This window comes from Lepus europaeus, chromosome 7 (assembly GCF_033115175.1).
Source record: "Lepus europaeus isolate LE1 chromosome 7, mLepTim1.pri, whole genome shotgun sequence".
Lineage (NCBI taxonomy): Eukaryota > Metazoa > Chordata > Mammalia > Lagomorpha > Leporidae > Lepus > Lepus europaeus.
In genome coordinates this window covers 1,614,051-1,630,948 of record NC_084833.1, presented here as the reverse complement: position 1 = coordinate 1,630,948, position 16,898 = coordinate 1,614,051, and the positions used below count along the sequence as shown (strand labels likewise).

At 66.6% G+C, this 16,898-nt stretch overlaps 1 protein-coding gene across 1 annotated transcript; it reads right to left on the bottom strand.

The window, feature by feature from the left end:
• Positions 1-169: 169 nt before the first annotated feature.
• Positions 170-7,849, bottom strand: CTSD (cathepsin D). The gene is made up of 9 exons (XM_062195652.1): positions 7,711-7,849; positions 5,966-6,152; positions 4,568-4,691; positions 4,186-4,304; positions 2,761-2,975; positions 1,319-1,441; positions 1,070-1,214; positions 877-975; positions 170-779 (listed from the first exon to the last, which is right to left on the bottom strand). The coding sequence occupies exons 1-9, from the start codon at positions 7,776-7,778 to the stop codon at positions 612-614; spliced, it is 1,248 nt and encodes a 415-aa protein (XP_062051636.1). The 5' UTR covers positions 7,779-7,849; the 3' UTR covers positions 170-611.
• Between the last annotated feature and the right edge of the window lie 9,049 nt (positions 7,850-16,898).

Genomic DNA, 16,898 nt, shown 5'->3' with positions numbered 1-16,898 from the left:
GCCAGCAGCCAGGGTCACACCCTCCCCCCGCTCTGGCCAGCGGGCAGGGCAGGCAGGGCGGCCTGGACTCCCACCACTGCCCTCTCCCTGAGCCCGGCGAGTCAGCCCCCTGCCCTGAGTCTCGCCAGCCCCCCCGCTCCTTCCCCAAGCACACAGCAGAGACACAGAGGCCAGGCCACAACACTGTATTCCCACCGCAGACCTGGCTTGGCCACCCCAGGAGGACAGCAGGCACCGGCCCCTGCCCCAGGGCAACACTGGGCCCCAGGGCGACCCACAGGCCCCCCACAGCTGGCTTTCCTCTCCCGCGGCCAGCTCCTTCCTGCTTATCCACGGGGCCTCGGCGGGCCAGCGTCTCAGTGGTCAGGGACACAGGGACAGGTGGGGACGGTGGTGCCTGGTGCCAGCTCCGGGTCGGGGGGAGGGGCCCCGGGGGAGGTCCCGAGGACGGCTGGGCACCAGGCACAAAGCCTTCAGCCCCTGCGAGTGAGGTCCACACGTGCCCGGGACGGCGCTGGACTTGAGCCTGGGCCGTGGGCTGGTGGGTGTGTGGGGCAGGGGGAGGGGCCGGCCTGCCCCCAGTGCGGTCTGCTCCGCCCCTCCGCGGGCGTCTAGAGCTTAGCAGCCTCCGCGAAGCCCACTCGGTTGCTGTCGCGGTCGAACACGGTGTAGTAGCGGCCGATGAAGACATCGCCCAGGATCCAGAGGGGCCCAGCGGGCGGGGGGATGTCCATGCCCATGAAGCCGCTGAGGCAGATGGTCTTGCCGCCCTGTGACACCTGTAGCCACGGGGGGGGGGGGGGGGGGGGAGGGGCGCACGGGGTCAGCCAGGGTCGAGCCGGGGCCGCCCCCCACCCGCGGGGCCGCAGCGCCCACCTTGAGAGTGTAGTCCTCCGCAGACAGCGTGTAGTCCCTGCCTCCTAGCTTCAGGGTGACCGGGGGCAGGCCGGACACCTTCTCACAGGGGATGATGTACTGGGGGGCGGGGGAGCAGAGCGGAGGGTTGGACTGCAGCAGGGGGGCCGCCTGTGCCCGCCGCCCCTGCCCCCCTGCCCCGGGCCCGCCTCACCTCGCCCTGGATGAGGGGCACCGCCCCGATGGCCCGCTGCAGCTCCCGCACTTCGTCCACGGGGCCCACGAGCAGGGAGGTGCCCGTGTCCACGATGGCCTCACAGCCCCCCTCACACAGCGTCAGCCCGTTGCCCACGTTCAGCCTGGGGGTGGCAGGGGCCGTGGTAGGGGGTGTCCCGGGGCTGCAGGGGGGGAGGCAGGGCCCTTGTGCTTCCCCCCACCCTGCCCGGCAGCGCCCCCCACTCACTGGTCCATGTGCACCTGCCAGTAGGCCTTGCGGGTGACATTCAGGTAGGACAGGGAGCCCTGGTAGTACTTGGGGTCCACGCCGCCCAGCATCAGCTCACCCCCGGGCTGCGCGGCCGGGTCCCTGGGGCACAGAGAGGCCAGGAGTCAGCGGCTGGCCAGCAGGGTCAGACACCGGGGGCGTCTTCCCAGGAAGGGGCTCGGATCCCACACCTGGGTCCCCGCTGCTCAGTGCTGGCCTGGCCCAGCCTGGCCCCTGCAGATCTCACTCCTGCTCCAGGGTCAGCCACGGAGGACCCAGTGAAGCGAGTGCCGGGGCCCCAGGATGGCAGAGACCCCGCTCACTTGGGGGAGAAACCAAAGCAGGCTTCCAGGAGGTGACCACAGCACGGCCCCGCAAAGCTGGCCAGCCTGTGCCTGCACCTGCCCTGGAGGCTGCCCTCACTGCCCCACCCCGACCTCACCTCTACACAGACAAGGCAACGGGCGCCCGGGCAGGTGGACAAGGGCCACTGCTGGCTCGGGTCTGTGGCCCAGAACACTCGAGGCTCTTTGTTAAATGGCCGGGAGGAGGTAGGGCTTCGACACCCAGCACATCCCATACCCCAGTGGGCACAGCTGTCCCAGGACTGCCCGCTGCCCAGGCTGTGCCAGCCGCTGTCCCCCAGTCCCCAGCCTCCTGGCTCCACCATGGCTCCGCCCCTCCTGCCATCACCTCTGACATCCCAGAGACTTGACCAGCCCTGCCCCCTCCAAGGACACTCACGCCATTGCACCCCCCACCCAGTCTCAGACATGGCCGACCTCCTGGGAACCCCTGTCCCTGGGGAGTGACCAGTTGCAATCTGTGCCCTGGGCATCCTCGAGGTCCCAGACAGACTGGAGCCCACGATGGACGCAGGCTGGGGCGCGAGGGCCTCGGCAGGCCGGCAGGGTTCCAGGCTGGAAGGCCGGCATGAGTGTCCGGGTCAGGGGTCAGGGGTCAGGCTCGGAGCCCCAGGTGTCACATGGGCAGCGAGAGGCACTCCGGCCCAGGGCAGCGCTGGAGCGCATCCGCGGGCAGCGACCAGGAGTGGCTCAGGGCAGGAGGCTGCCCGCTGACCCCGCCCAGGCCAGGAAGCAGAGCCCAGGGGCATGGCGCCCAGCACCCCTCACCTCAGGACCTGCAGCTCTGCCCTGGGAACAGGACACAGAGGCCAGGGAGCCCAAGGTCCCCTCACTTCAGGTCACCCAGGCCCAGGGCACAGAGGGACCAGGCCACCCTCTTGCTGGACAGCAGCACCGGCCAGGGAGCCAGCATCCACACAGGGACCGTGCCCGCGGTCTCCCCCACACAGCACCTGGGGTCCCAGCTTGGGGAGCTCCGTCCCGGATCGGGAGCCAGGCAGGCAGCCGGGACGGAGGCTCCTGCCGCCCCCCCGGGCCCCGCCCCCCCCGCCGCACCTGTTCAGGTAGAAGGAGAACACGTTCTTTTCCACCAGCTTCTGCTGCATGAGGTTGTCGAAGACGGGCAGCACGTTGTTGACGGAGATGCGGGGGTACGCCATGCCCAGGATGCCGTCGAACTTGGCGGCGATGAAGGTGACGCCCGGCTGCTTGGTGGCCTCCCCGAAGATCTGCTTCTCCACGTGGATGCTGCTGGGCGCCGAGCAGGGCACCTGGGCCGGCAGGGCGGGGGTCAGCGGGCCGCAGCCACGGGCCGAGGCTGACGCACCTGCCCACCCTGGGCAGCCGTGGCTGCAAACCCAGCTTGCTCGTCGTGCCCAGGACGGTGAGATGGGCAGAGGGGACCAAGAACAGCCGAGGACGGGGGCACAGGGGCCCGCGGAGCTCGGGAGCCAGGGCGGAGTCCAGGGAGGGGGAGGCCGGGATGCACGCTGGGCCCTGAGCCCCTGCGGCCAGCCCCTCCTCCAGCCCCGGGACCAAGGCTGCAGATGGAGACCAGGGCAGGATGTGGTAAACAAACGGTGGCGGCTGGGGGCTGACACCGGGAGGAGGGGAGCCGGGGGGTGACATCCTGTTTAGGCTGAGTGAGGCTAGGGAGGAGAAGCCCAGAGGGGCTGTGCCGGCAGACCCACACGATCTGGACACCAGCAGTCCCCGTGGGGAGAGGCCCCCAGAGCCCACCCAGCCCCCCAACCAGGGCCACACAAGACACGGTTCAGGCCGCACCTGCAGAAACAAGACCAGCAGGAGCAAGGGGCTCCTTCGCAGACCCCCGGCCCTGCGGGAGGAGGCTGGAGCGGCTTCCTCTCTGCCCCCTGCTTGGCCTGGGCTGGCCCGGGGACAGGGTGGCTGCCCCCTGCTCACGATCCCCACCTCGTCCAGGGCTAAGAACCCACCCAGCGGTGCAGGGGGCGGACAGCGCTGGCCCTCTCCTTGCAGGATGGCACGCGACCTGCCCTGGGGCCGGCTGTAGGAACCTTGTCCATGGGCCGGCCTGGCCTCAGACGCCTCCAGAATGGAGCCGGGTGCTTCCCAGCAGGTTCCTCCTTCCACAGCCCGGGGCCCGGGGCCCGGGGCCCGGGAGGCGGCTTCCCTCCAACACAGCCCGGCCGGCCCGGCAGGCCCCGCCTGGCACGCCTGCACCTGTGTCGCCACCACTGCTGGGTGCTGCAATTTCCTCTCAGCTCTGCTTCCTGTCCATCTGTCGCCTCCTGGCCATCAGCCCTGACTCTCGGGGAACCCCAGCCCTTCCCACCCTGGGGGTCCAGCCGTCCCTGCAGCCTGCACGGAGGACAGGGCCCGCTCACACCCTCCCCGCTCTACAGCCAGGCTAGCTGTTCCGACCCCAGGGCCTTTGCTCCGCTGACATGGTCCCCCCGCTGGGCAGGCTGCGGGCCCGGGAGAGGCTGGAGCGGGACTGACCGACACGGTGTCCTGGCTCAGGTACCCCGAGAGGCTGCCCGAGCCGTAGTGGATGTCGAAGGTGGTGCCGTTCTTCACATAGGTGCTGGACTTCTTGCTGTTGTACTTGTGATGTATCCCTGGGCGAGGGAACGAGGGGCCATGAGCCACCACCCAGGTGCCTCCTGGGACCGCCCTGCTCCCGGCCCCCAGCCCCCACAAGAAGCAAGGCAGCGATTGAAGGAGCAGGTTTCCCCAGAAAGCAGGTGCCTGGGGGCAGGGCAGAGGGGCCAGGCCCAAGTGGCAGTGCCCAAGAGGTGGGAGCTCCCCTGGCCAGGAGGCCCGGGACCTCCCCCCCTCCCTCCCCCAGCAGCAGGTGCACAGGCGGGCGGGCGCCACTCACAGCAGGCGATGTCCAGTAGCTTGCAGTGGACGGAGGGGACCCACAGGTTGGAAGAGCCGGTGTCGAAGACGACGGTGAAGCACTGCGGGGGGGTCCCGATGCCGATCTCCCCGTAGTACTGGGCCTGGCGGGAGACGGCGTCAGGGCGGGGTCGTGGCAGGAGAAGGCAGCCCAGGCGCCCGCCCTCTGCTGAGCTGGGGTGGGGTAGGAGGGCCCTTGCCTAGGGACCAGGCTCAGCCCCGGCCTCTGGTCCTTGGCCCTGGGTACCGCCGCCCACTCCTGCCTGTCACACGGTGGACAAGCCGGGCGCCAGGCCAGTGTGGGCCCGGAAGAGCAGCGACCTCCTCCCCAGAGTCAGGGCCAGCTCTAGAGGCTGCCGTCCCAGCCCTGCCCCCAACCCCCCGGGGCAGCCAGGGGACCAAGTACAGTGTGGAGGACGACAGCCCTGGCTGTGCTGGGCCTCAGTTTCCCCATCTGTCAACGGGGGCAGCCAGGGAGGCTACCTTAGCGTCAGGCAAACACAAGACGTCATGAATCCTCTGATCCTGGGGTCCCGAGAGCTTCCCCTGCTCCTGGGTCCGGGGTCAGCTGTGGGATTCCGGCCCCCTGTCCCCTCTGCCCCCGCCCCAGGGCCACTGGACTGCTGACTCATGACCGACAGGAAGGCACCACGTGGGGGGATGACTCAGCAGTGTCCATGTGCAAGGGAGACAGGGGACCGGTCAGCAGGGTCCCCGCTCCCCCCAGCCAGTCACATGCCCAAGTCTCGAGCTTCCTGTCCCGGCCAGGACCCAGGCCAAGCAGGACACAGGGCACAGCCCCGCCTCCCGGCCCGCAGGCCACAGAGCCCAGCCTGGGCAGCAGGGAGGGAGTCTTTGAGGCTGGGGGCAGCTCTGGCCCAGAACCTCTCCCCACAAAGCTAGGACCCGGTCCCAGCTTGCTGTGTGTGTAGCTTCTGGAATGTTCCACCTCTGAGCCAGCTTCCCCCTGAAGGAGCAGGGGGGACAATGGGGGCTGCTGAAGAGCACGAGGGGACAGAGACTGTCCCCGGGGTCACTCAGGCCTCTCGGCAGGACAGGCAGGTGACGGGGGCTGCAGGGCAGACCCTGAAGGCCCAGGGTCAGGGATGCCCACCCAAAGCTCAGGGCCAGGGGACTGGTGGCCATGAGCACCGGCCACCAGCTCAGCCACGAGCAGGGGCTTGGAGCTGGGGACACACAGGGGCGGCACCACCAAGGGGCTGTCTCAGCCTGAGTGGGGGCAAGTGGCCCCCGGAAGGCATGGAGACCCAGGAAGCCATGTGCCGGGCCAGGCCGGGTGGCTCCCCCACCCAACCAGCACGTGTGCGCGACCCCACCGGCCTCCCTGCCTGTTGCCCAGCCCCGCCCCCACACTCACATCCATGTAGTTTTTCAGAATCTCGGGCACGGGCTGCTTGGTCCCCACGGGCGTCTCCTGGGAGTACTTGGACAGGGGGCCCTGAGCTCCCAGCTCCTCCACGGGGCCTCGAGCAATCAGGTCTTCCACGGGCCCCCAGGCCTCCGACATGGTCCGCCGGATGGAGGTGAACTTGTGCAGCGGAATCCTGTGCAGACACATGGGGGTGGGGGCTGTGCCAGGGCGGGGCTCTGGCCGCCGCAGCCTCCCCCTCCCACCCGGGGACCACCGCAGGGCGAGGGCAGCCGTCCTGGGGTCTGAGACCCTCACTAGCCACCTTCTGGGCGGGTCTAAGGCATGGCCAGCATGAAACTGCCACGGGCACCTGGGGGTCCAGCTCCCTCTGCCCCCGGCCCAGGAGGCCTCACTCACCCAGCCCTCGGGGAGCCCACATGCAAACCAGGGGCCGCTGTGCCCGCCCTCACCCCTTCAGTCTCCACCCTCCCCTGCACCTGCTCCTGGCTCTGCCCGGATGGTGGCCAGCAGTGTGCAGGGCTCATCACCTGGCCTCCCAGCCACACCTCCCTGCACCTGCCCGTCCACAGGGGGGGGTCTCTTCAATGCCAGCTCTCTGCCCTGAACCCTGACTGCCCCAGGGGCCCCCACCCCACTGTGGGGCACTGCGGGGTTCTGGGCCTCCTCCTAACACACCCCCCATACCCCTGCTTGGGATGAGGCCTTGGGAACTGCTGTGCAGGAGAGCGCCCCAGGCCCAGGGCGGTGTCCCGCGGGCTCTGATGCCCAGGGCCCCGCCCACTCGGTGTCTGGGCTCACTCCCCGCTCGCCCAACTCCTAATCACTCGGATGAGGTGTCGTCGTTGAGCCCAAGGTCACAGCTGGCTATTCCCGGCATGCCAAGGGCATGCTCCCAGTTGCCCAAGACTGGGTAGGCTGGGAGTCCTGGGTGTGGCCGGGGATCAAGGAGACAGGTGCCCTGAGTCCCACAGGACCTGGGTCAGGTGCGTGGGCCTCTCCCTCAACTGCCGGGCTCCCCAGGAAGTCCTGGGCTCCCTTCCCAACCACAGTCTCTGCCCTTCTGGGAGAGCAGAGGCCGTGGGTGGGGCGGGCAAGGCCCAGGCAGGCAGGCGGGCACCGTGCCTGCTGCCCCACAGTGGCTGCCATGGAGCCTACCCGCCCCCAGGCTGCAGCCTGCCCCCAGCCCGCCCAGCCCGCCACCGTGGAGCTCACTCCAATGTCCTGGGCAACAGGCCCAATGCCCCCAGCACAGGGGACAGGTCCCTGGGCCCCAGGAGGGCCTGGTGCCCCTGGGACAGAGCCCCAGTCCCGGGGTGGGCAGGCTGGGCCACGCCCCGGGCCCCTCCGCTCTCTGGCACCTGTGGGACTCCCAGGGCTGGGTGAGGTCCCCTGGGAAAGCTCCAAAGCGTCTTCCCCGGGCTCAGGGGCTCCAGGGCTTGCTCCTGCCAGTGCCGCCTTCCCCAGGGGAGTCCACACCTGACCTGAAGCAGCGCAGCTCCGCCCCACCTGTCACCCTGGGCATTGCTGCGCGCCGGGCTGCTGAACCCCCCAAGACGGAGGGGTGGCAGGAGGGTTAGGGCGTCCGGCGAGGGCTGAGCGCGACCCCTGCACCTACGGAGCCCGCAGGCGCTGGTGCATTCCCGCACGGGAGACCTCCAGGGCGCGGGCACCCCAGAGCCGCCCCCCGCCCCGCGGCGCCCTGAGCGCGCGCCTGGGACCCGGGGCCTCACCTGATGATCGCGGTAGCCGACGCGGCCAGGAGGCCGAGGGCGAGCAGCAGGAGGCTGGGGGGCTGCATGGCGGCGGTGGCCCAGGAGCACCGAGGTCGCGCGCTTATAGCCGGGATGACGGCGCAGTCGGGCCCGGTCAGCTGACCGCTTGTTTGCCCCCGGGCTGGTCACGTGGCCGCGGCCGGCGTGCGCGGGGCGGGGCGACCCGGTCCCTCCCGCCCATCTCTCCCGCCCCCGCCAGCCCGGCGCAGGCGCGCCCCGTCCGTGCCCGCACGCGGCCCTCGGGAGCGCGCCCGCCGCCCCGTCTGTCCCGGCTCTCGGGGTCCCAGCCGGACTTAGCCTAGAGGCCCTCCACGGACCGAGCGCCCCGCCTGCCGCCGGGGGCCGGCACGCGCGGGCGTGGGAAGCCCCCCCCCACACCCCGCAGCGCCTGCACCTGCTCCTCGCGCGCGTGCGCACGTCTTGCCTGGCGCTGGGGTCTCCAAGGTGCCCCGGAGCATGCCGGTGTCTCCGCCATCCCGGCCACCCTGGCCCAGCCCCTCCCGGGAGCAGCACCTCGCGGGGCTGCGCGGTGTCCTGAGCCCCCCTCCCTGTCCATCCAGTCCGTAACCAGCGCCCTATTCTCCACACCCCAGCGTTCAAAGGGTGCTGAACACCACCAGAGAAGGGGTCGGGTCTCCCAGTGCCGGGTGGGGGGGACCCCAGGATCTGTTTGCGGGGTGCCCTGGCCCAGGTGCCCTCGGCGCTACCCTCAGGCCATGCTGGTCACTCCTCCCCTCGTGTTGGGAACTGAGTGAGGTCCGGTACCTCCCTGCCTGAGCCGCAGGAGTGCCAGGCCTGCCCGGGGAGCTGGCAGGGGATGACAGTGTCCACAGGAGGCCAGCTGGGCAGTGGCCGAAGGTGGCGTCTGGGGAGGGGGAGCCCTGAGGAGGTGACCCCGAGCTGGGCTACAAGGAAGAGGCTCAAGGAGGTGGTCACCAGGGCACCCACCCCACCCCCGCCCTCTTGGACCCCCTTTGCAGAGGGGCAACTAGAGGTTCCACGGCCCCCTGTCTTTCTTGTAACTTGTGTAAGTCGGTGCCCAGCCCTGGTCCCTCGGTCGTCCCCGTCCCCTCCGCGGCCAGCGAGCCGCTTACTCTGGATGTGGTTCTAGATGTGAGGCCGGCGCCCCAGCCCCACTGGGTCCGAGGCAGGCTGAGAGGCAGGACCCGGTGTGGGTTCGTCACGTGCCTCCCGAGAAAGCAAGGCAGGTGCCCGGGTGCTCAGGGGCTCACCATGAGGCAGCAAACCCCGAGCTGTGCCCCCCCCCCCCCCGGTGTTCTGGACAGTGGCTGGGAGGCTCTTCCAGGAGTGGGCCGATGTCCGGCCGGCCGGGACCTCAGTCTGGCCCCTGGGGGCTGCGGCTGGCTGCTGGGGGGGTTCCCACCGGTGTGGTCTGCTAGTCCACTCACTAGGATCATCGGCCTGCTTCCCCAGCAGCCGGGGCCGAGCCCGGAGGATTCTGGGAGGCCTGAAAGCCTGGGTGCTCCCGGTTCCAGAGCAACTCCGGCTGCCTGGGCAGACCCCTCCCCGCCAGGCCTGGGCTGGGACCCCCATGACCCAGGGCTGAGCTGTAGCCACGCCTCGAGGAGCCAGAGACATGGGAGCCCACCCGGCTCCCTGCCGGCTGCAGCCCCCTGCCCCGGCCGAGCTGACCCGGGGCCGCTGGTTGCCTCAGGCCTGCCTGCAGGGCTTCTCAGCCGAGGGCGCCTACCTCCCCCTCTCTTCTTTTTAGGGGATATTTTTTTTTCATTTGACTAGATGGAGAAATCTTCCATCCGCTGGTTCATTCTTCAAAGGCCAGGACTGAGTCAGGCCGGAGCCTGGAGCTCACGGGGTAGGGACCATTGCAGCCGTGGGGGTGCTGGGGCTGTGTGGTGCACAGCCCGCAGGTGTGGGGAGGCAGGTGTGGGCAGGCCTGGGCTCTGGCCCGGCCTCTGCTGGCCAGGGCTCCCGCTGCAGGGTCCCGGCTGGCCTGACCCGTGCCTTCCACCCCAGACCTCTCCTGGCCGTTGGGCGCGTCCAGGAAGCAGGGACAGGGAGCGTGGGGAGGGAAGATGCAGAGAAGGGAGCCAGGCTGCCGGCGCCCACTCTGCCAGCCCCTCCTGGGGGCGGGGGCAGCAAGAGCTCCACAGCCAGGGTCCGCCTGGGCGTGGCGGAGGCCAGAGAGGGCCAGAAACCGCTGCCCTCAGCCAGGTGCCACTGTGCCGCCCGAGCCAGGCCGGCTGGGACCCTGAGCCCCCAGGCATTCGTCCCACACTGACTCTGGGGCACCTGCCCCGGGCGGGGGACGTGGCAGGCACAGCAGGGAAGTCGCCGCCTTGCGGAGTTGGTTCTGGACCAGGGCAGACCTGGCGAGGCAGGAGCTGTGCTGGGGACCTTGGAAGCTGGCGCAGGGCGGCGGCACAGGAAGTGGCGCGGGGGCGGTGTTGCCGCCCAGCAGCCTGCTGGGAGCAGCCTGGAGGAGGTGAGGGGTCAGAGGACTGGGCAAGACCCACTGCCGCTGAGGTGGGGCAGGTCTGGCCTGTTGGGGGAGGTCCTGCCAGGTGACTCACCACTCACCGGGCCTGCAGCTGCAGGGGAGGGGCACTGAGGGACTGGGCGGGGCACCTGAGTGGAGGCAGAGCCGGGGCCCACAGGGGCATCACCGAGGCTGCCCTGTGCCTGGTAGGATCTCCCGACGGATGGTTCTGGTGTGTGATGGAGGAGCTGGCGAGGACACCGCAGGCGTCCCCTCCTGCCTCCCCGGGCATCGAGCCTGTGATGTGGCACTGCAGGGGGGGGGGTGTGTGTGGCGCTGCAGGTCTCCCTCCTCTCCCTGCACGTGCACACACACACACACACATGCACATGGCTGCTGATTCCGGCCATGGTTGTTGTTTCAACGGTGTACTCACAAAAACAACACGCCTCGGGCTGGTGCCGCGGCTCACTAGGCTAATCCTCCACCTGCGGCGCCAGCACCCTGGGTTCTAGTTCCAGTCGGGGCGCCGGATTCTGTCCCGGTTGCCCCTCTTCCAGGCCAGCTCTCTGCTGTGGCCAGGGAGTGCAGTGAGGATGGCCCAGGTCCTTGGGCCCTGCACCCCATGGGAGACCAGGAGAAGCACCTGGCTCCTGCCTTCGGATCAGCGCGGTGCACCGGCCGCAGCGCGCCGGCCGCGGCGGCCATTGGAGGGTGAACCAACGGAAAAAGGAAGACCTTTCCCTCTGTCTCTCTCTCTCACTGTCCACTCTACCTGTCAAAAAAAAATTAAAAGCAAACAAACAAACAAAAAAACACGCCTCGGAGAAGACACGGCGGTGACAAGCCGAGCCCCGTGGTCTCCCAGACAAAGCAGGCTTCCCGCGGGACAGCAGGAAAACAAACAGCCCGACCTAGATGTGGGCGAGTGGTCTGGACGGACGTGGAGGCGGGTGACGGGTGGGCCCACGGCCAGAACGAGGGCTCCTCCGGTGTGGACGGGGCACAGCCCCTTGGCTGCACCTGCTCTCGGCGTGGGGTCCAGCGATGCTGCCCTGGCGTGTGCTCGGAGATGCTGAGAACACGTTCACACGTGCCCACGCGTGTTCGAGCAGCTTGACTCCTAACCATCAAAAACGGGAAGCAGCCCAGAGATGCTTCCAGAGTGACACAGAGGGAGAGACAGAGAGAGGTCTTCCACCCACTGGTTCACTCCCCAGGTGGCTGCAATGGCCAGGGCTGGGCCAGGTAGAAACCAGGAGCCAGGAGCTTCAGCCCAGTCTCGCACATGCGTGCAGGGGCCCAAGCACTTGGGCCATTGGCAGGGAGCTGGATCGGAAGTGGAGCAGCCAGGACTCGGATGCTGGCATCACAGGCTCTGCCACAACACGGGTCCCCTAGCCTTCCCGGTAAATCAATGCACCATAAGGAAAGAGAGGTTGGGGCCGGCGCTTGGTACAGCAGGTTCAGTCTCCACCTGCAACGGCAACATCCCGTATGGGCTCCAGTTCGAGTCCCGGCTGCTCCACTTCTGATCCAGCTCTCTGCTGTGGCCTGGGAGAGCAGTGGAAGATGGCCCAAGCGCTCGGGCCCCTGCACCCGCGTGGGAGACCTGGAAGAAGCCCCCAGCTTCTGACTCCTGGCCCAGCTCTGGCCATTGCAGCCATTTGTGGAGTGAACCAGCAGATGGAAGATCCGTCTTGTCTCTCTTCCTCTCTAACTCTGCCTCTCAAATAAATAAAAAAGTAAAAATCTTAAAATAAAAAAAAAAGAAAGAAAAAGAAAAGTGAAGTTGTAGACAAATGGGAGTGAGGGAGTTGAGGAAAACTCTGACGGTCGGAGCAGGGGGGCCCTAAGCCCCCAGCAGGTGGGACGGCCACCACAGGCAGGGCCGGGGTCAGGGGTCGTGGTCCTCCTCTTCTCCAGCCCCCCCTCAGCTAGGGGCAGACGGGGAGCCGGGTTGGGGCTGCTGCCCGGCCCAGGCCGTCTCTGTTCACCCAAGCTCCATTTCCCCGGGGCTTGGTCCCATTTGACCTGGTCACACTGGGCAGGAGAGGCGTCGGTCAGGGAGCCTGCCGTGCCTGGAAGGGCTTCTTCCTCCTCACTGTCACGCGGTACCTGGCCACAGCTCTGCCCCGCGGAGTGGGGGGGCGCGGGTACGCTCTGGGCCCCCAGCCCCAGCCGCACCCCCAACCCTCGAGCCTGGGACACCTGCTAGATCAGAGGGCAGGGGAGGGGGCAGAGAGAGGCCAGGGCCCCAGCTGATGGGACAGGGGGAGCCCCGGGGCCCTGGCACCTGGATGGGACGCCTCCTCGGGGCTCCCGGGGAGGGAGGGGCTGTGGGACTGGGGGCAGCTCGGTGCGGAAAGTGGTTTCTGGGCCCCCGCGGAGTGGGTGGGGAGGCCCAGGGGCCCTGAGTCACCCCCGCCTCCTTGCCCCTCCCTCTTGTTAGCCTGAGTCACCCCACTCAGGGCCCAGGCCACCACCGGCCCCCAGAGGAAGGGGTGGGGGGTGAGGCTTCCTGGGGTCATGGCCATGGGCCCTGGGCTGGTAGCACAGCTGAGGAGGCCAGGAGAGGATTAGTCTCTGGTCAGCTGAGCTCCACCAGGAGCTAGGGGGAGGGCTGGCAGCGATGGCTGGACTGTCAGGGGGAGGGGCACCCAGGCACAGGTGGAGAGGGGAGGGGTGCCTAGGCAGGAGCAGGTGGAGAGGGGAGGGGGGCGCCCAGGCAGGCACAGGTGGAGAGGGGAGGGGGGCGCCTAGGCAGGCACAGGTGGAGAGAGGAGGGGGGGGCGCCTAGACAGGCACAGGTGGAGAGGGGAGGGGCGCCTAGGCAGGAGCAGGTCGGGGTGCGGGGGTGCCTTGGCAGGCATAGGTGGAGGAGGGGAGGGGGGCGCCCAGGCAGGCACAGGTGGAGAGGGGAGGGGCGCCTAGGCAGGAGCAGGTCGGGGTGGGGGGGGCCTTGGCAGGCAAAGGTGAGGAGGGGAGGGGGCGCCCAGGCAGGCACAGGTGGAGAGGGGAGGGACGCCTAGGCAGGAGCAGGTCGGGGTGGGGGGGTGCCTTGGCAGGCAAAGGTGAGGAGGGGAGGGGGGCGCCCAGGCAGGCGCAGGTGGGGAGGGCAGGGAGAGCCAGCATAGCTGTTCCTGCCGCGGTCCTGGCCCAGGTCCAGTCCTCCTGAGTGCCCTGTGGGGCCCTGGCCTGGTGCAGCAGCCCCGCGCTGTGCTCCGCCCCGCCATGATGGCCTTGGGGCCCCTGTGCCTGTGAACCTTAGTCCAGCCCCTTGCTCAGCGGGGGACGCCATGGCCATACAGTGGGGGGGCCCTGGCTGGCAGGATTCTCAGGAGCACACAGAGCCCACAGACCCTGCGGGTGTCAGCTAGGAGGTCGGGAATCGGCCTATGTGTGTGTGTGTGTGTGCTGTGTGACATGTGTGTGTGTGCTGTGTGACATGTGTGTGTGTGTGTGCTGTGTTAGGAGGTCGGGAATCGGCCTGTGTGTGTGTGTGTGTGCTGTGTGATGTGTTAGGAGGTCGGGAATCGGCCTGTGTGTGTGTGTGTGTGTGATGTGTTAGGAGGTCGGGAATCGGCCTGTGTGTGTGTGTGTGTGTGTGTGTGATGTGTTAGGAAGTCGGGAATCGGCCTGTGTGTGTGTGTGTGTGATGTGTTAGGAAGTCGGGAATCGGCCTGTGTGTGTGTGTGTGTGTGATGTGTTAGGAAGCCGGGAATCGGCCTGTGTGTGTGTGTGTGATGTGTGACATGTGTGTATGTGTGTGTGCTGTGTGACATGTGTGTGTGTGCTGTGTTAGGAAGCCGGGAATCGGCCTGTGTGTGTGTGTGTGATGTGTGACATGTGTGTGTGTGCTGTGTGACATGTGTGTGTGTGCTGTGTTAGGAAGTCGGGAATCGGCCTGTGTGTGTGTGTGAGTGTGTGTGTGTGTGTGCTGTGTGATGTGTTAGGAAACCGGGAATCGGCCTGTGTGTGTGTGTGACATGTGTGTGTGTATGTGTGTGTGTGTGTGTGCTGTGTTAGGAGGTCGGGAATTGGCCTGTGTGTGTGTGTGTGATGTGTTAGGAAGCCGGGAATCGGCCTGTGTGTGTGTGTGATGTGTGACATGTGTGTGTATGTGTGTGTGCTGTGTGATGTGTGACATGTGTGTGTGTGTGTGATGTGTTAGGAAGTCGGGAATCGGCCTGTGTGTGTGTGTGTACTGTGTGACATGTGTGTGTGTGTACTGTGTGATGTGTTAGGAGGTCGGGAATCGGCCTGTATGTGTGTGTGTGTGTGTGTGCTGTGTGATGTGTTAGGAGGTCGGGAATCGGCCTGTGTGTGTGTGTGTGATGTGTGACATGTGTGTGTGTGTGTGTGTGTGATGTGTTAGGAAGTCGGGAATCGGCCTGTGTGTCTGTGTGTGTGAGTGTGATGTGTTAGGAGGTCGGGAATCGGCCTGTGTGTGTGTGACGTGTTAGGAAGTTGGGAATCGGCTTGTGTGTGTGTGTGTGAGTGTGTGTGTGTGATGTGTTAGGAGGTCGGGAATCGGCCTCTGTGTGTGTGTGTGATGTGTTAGGAGGTCGGGAATCGGCCTCTGTGTGTGTGTGTGATGTGTTAGGAGGTCGGGAATCGGCCTGTGTGTGTGTATGTGTGTGCTGTGTGACATGTGTGTGTGTGCTGTGTGTATGTATGTGTGTGTGTGTGTGTGATGTGTTAGGAAGCCAGGAATCGGCCTGTGTGTGTGTGTGTGTGTGATGTGTGATGTGTTAGGAGGTCGGGAATCGGCCTGTGTGTGTGTGTGAATGTGTGTGTGTGTGTGATGTGTTAGGAGGTCGGGAATCGGCCTGTGTGTGTGTGTGTGATGTGTTAGGAAGCCGGGAATCGGCCTGTGTGTGTGTGTGTGTGATGTGTTAGGAAGCCGGGAATCGGCCTGTGTGTGTGTGTGTATGTGTGATGTGTTAGGAGGTCGGGAATCGGCCTGTGTGTGTGTGACGTGTTAGGAAGTTGGGAATCGGCTTGTGTGTGTGTGTGTGAGTGTGTGTGTGTGATGTGTTAGGAGGTCGGGAATCGGCCTCTGTGTGTGTGTGTGATGTGTTAGGAGGTCGGGAATCGGCCTGTGTGTGTGTATGTGTGTGCTGTGTGACATGTGTGTGTGTGCTGTGTGTATGTATGTGTGTGTGTGTGTGTGTGTGTGATGTGTTAGGAAGCCAGGAATCGGCCTGTGTGTGTGTGTGTGTGTGATGTGTGATGTGTTAGGAGGTCGGGAATCGGCCTGTGTGTGTGTGTGTGTGATGTGTTAGGAAGCCGGGAATCGGCCTGTGTGTGTGTGTGATGTGTGACATGTGTGTGTATGTGTGTGTGCTGTGTGATGTGTGACATGTGTGTGTGTGTGTGTGATGTTTAGGAAGCCGGGAATCGGCCTGTGTGTGTGTGTACTGTGTGACGTGTGTGTGTGTGTACTGTGTGACATGTGTGTGTACGTGTGTGTGTGTGCGCGGGGCCGTGGGGCTGAGGAAGACGAAGACCAGCCGCAGCTCACCTGGATGCAGCCCGGGATTTCACCCCACACGGTCCTGCCCAGACCCCGAGAACCTGATGGGGGCCCAGCCTCGTCCCCAAGGGCAGCTCCCGGGAGAGTCCTCTCTGCTCAGCACCATGGGGCACCCAGCCCGACACCCCACAGCCCCCGGCCCCGGGCAGGCCCCCCTAATTCACACTCAGCAAACCCTTTGTTCTAGAGAGGAGGGAGGAGGGGGAGAGAAATGGTGGGAGGAACTGGACCCTGAGCCTGAGAACTGGATGGGGCCATCAGTGAGCGGGTGGGATGGGGCCATCAGTGAGCTGGTGGGATGGGGCCATCAGTGAGCAGGTGGGATGGGGCCATCAGTGAGCAGGTGGGATGGGGCCATCAGTGAGCTGGTGGGATGGGGCCATCAGTGAGCAGGTGGGATGGGGCCATCAGTGAGCTGGTGGGATGGGGCCATCAGTGAGCAGGTGGGATGGGGCCATCAGTGAGCTGGTGGGATGGGGCCATCAGTGAGCAGGTGGGATGGGGCCATCAGTGAGCTGGTGGGATGGGGCCATCAGTGAGCAGGTGGGATGGGGCCATCAGTGAGCTGGTGGGATGGGGCCATCAGTGAGCTGGTGGGATGGGGCCATCAGTGAGCTGGTGGGATGGGGCCATCAGTGAGCGGGTGGGATGGGGCCATCAGTGAGCAGGTGGGATGGGGCCATCAGTGAGCAGGTAGGATGGGGCCATCAGTGAGCGGGTGGGATGGGGCCATCAATGAGCGGGTGGGATGGGGCCATCAGTGAGCTGGTGGGATGGGGCCATCAGTGAGCGGGTGGGATGGGGCCATCAGTGAGCAGGTGGGATGGGGCCATCAGTGAGCAGGTGGGATGGGGCCATCAGTGAGCTGGTGGGATGGAGCCATCAATGAGCGAGCGGGTGGGATGGGGCCATCAGTGAGCAGGTGGGATGGGGCCATCAGTGAGCTGGTGGGATGGGGCCATCAGTGAGCTGGTGGGATGGAGCCATCAATGAGCGAGCGGGTGGGATGGGGCCATCAGTGAGCAGGTGGGATGGGGCCATCAGTGAGCGGGTGGGATGGGGCCATCAGTGAGCGGGTGGGATGGGGCCATCAGTGAGCGGGTGGGATGGGGCCATCAGTGAGCTGGTGGGATGGGGCCATCAGTGAGC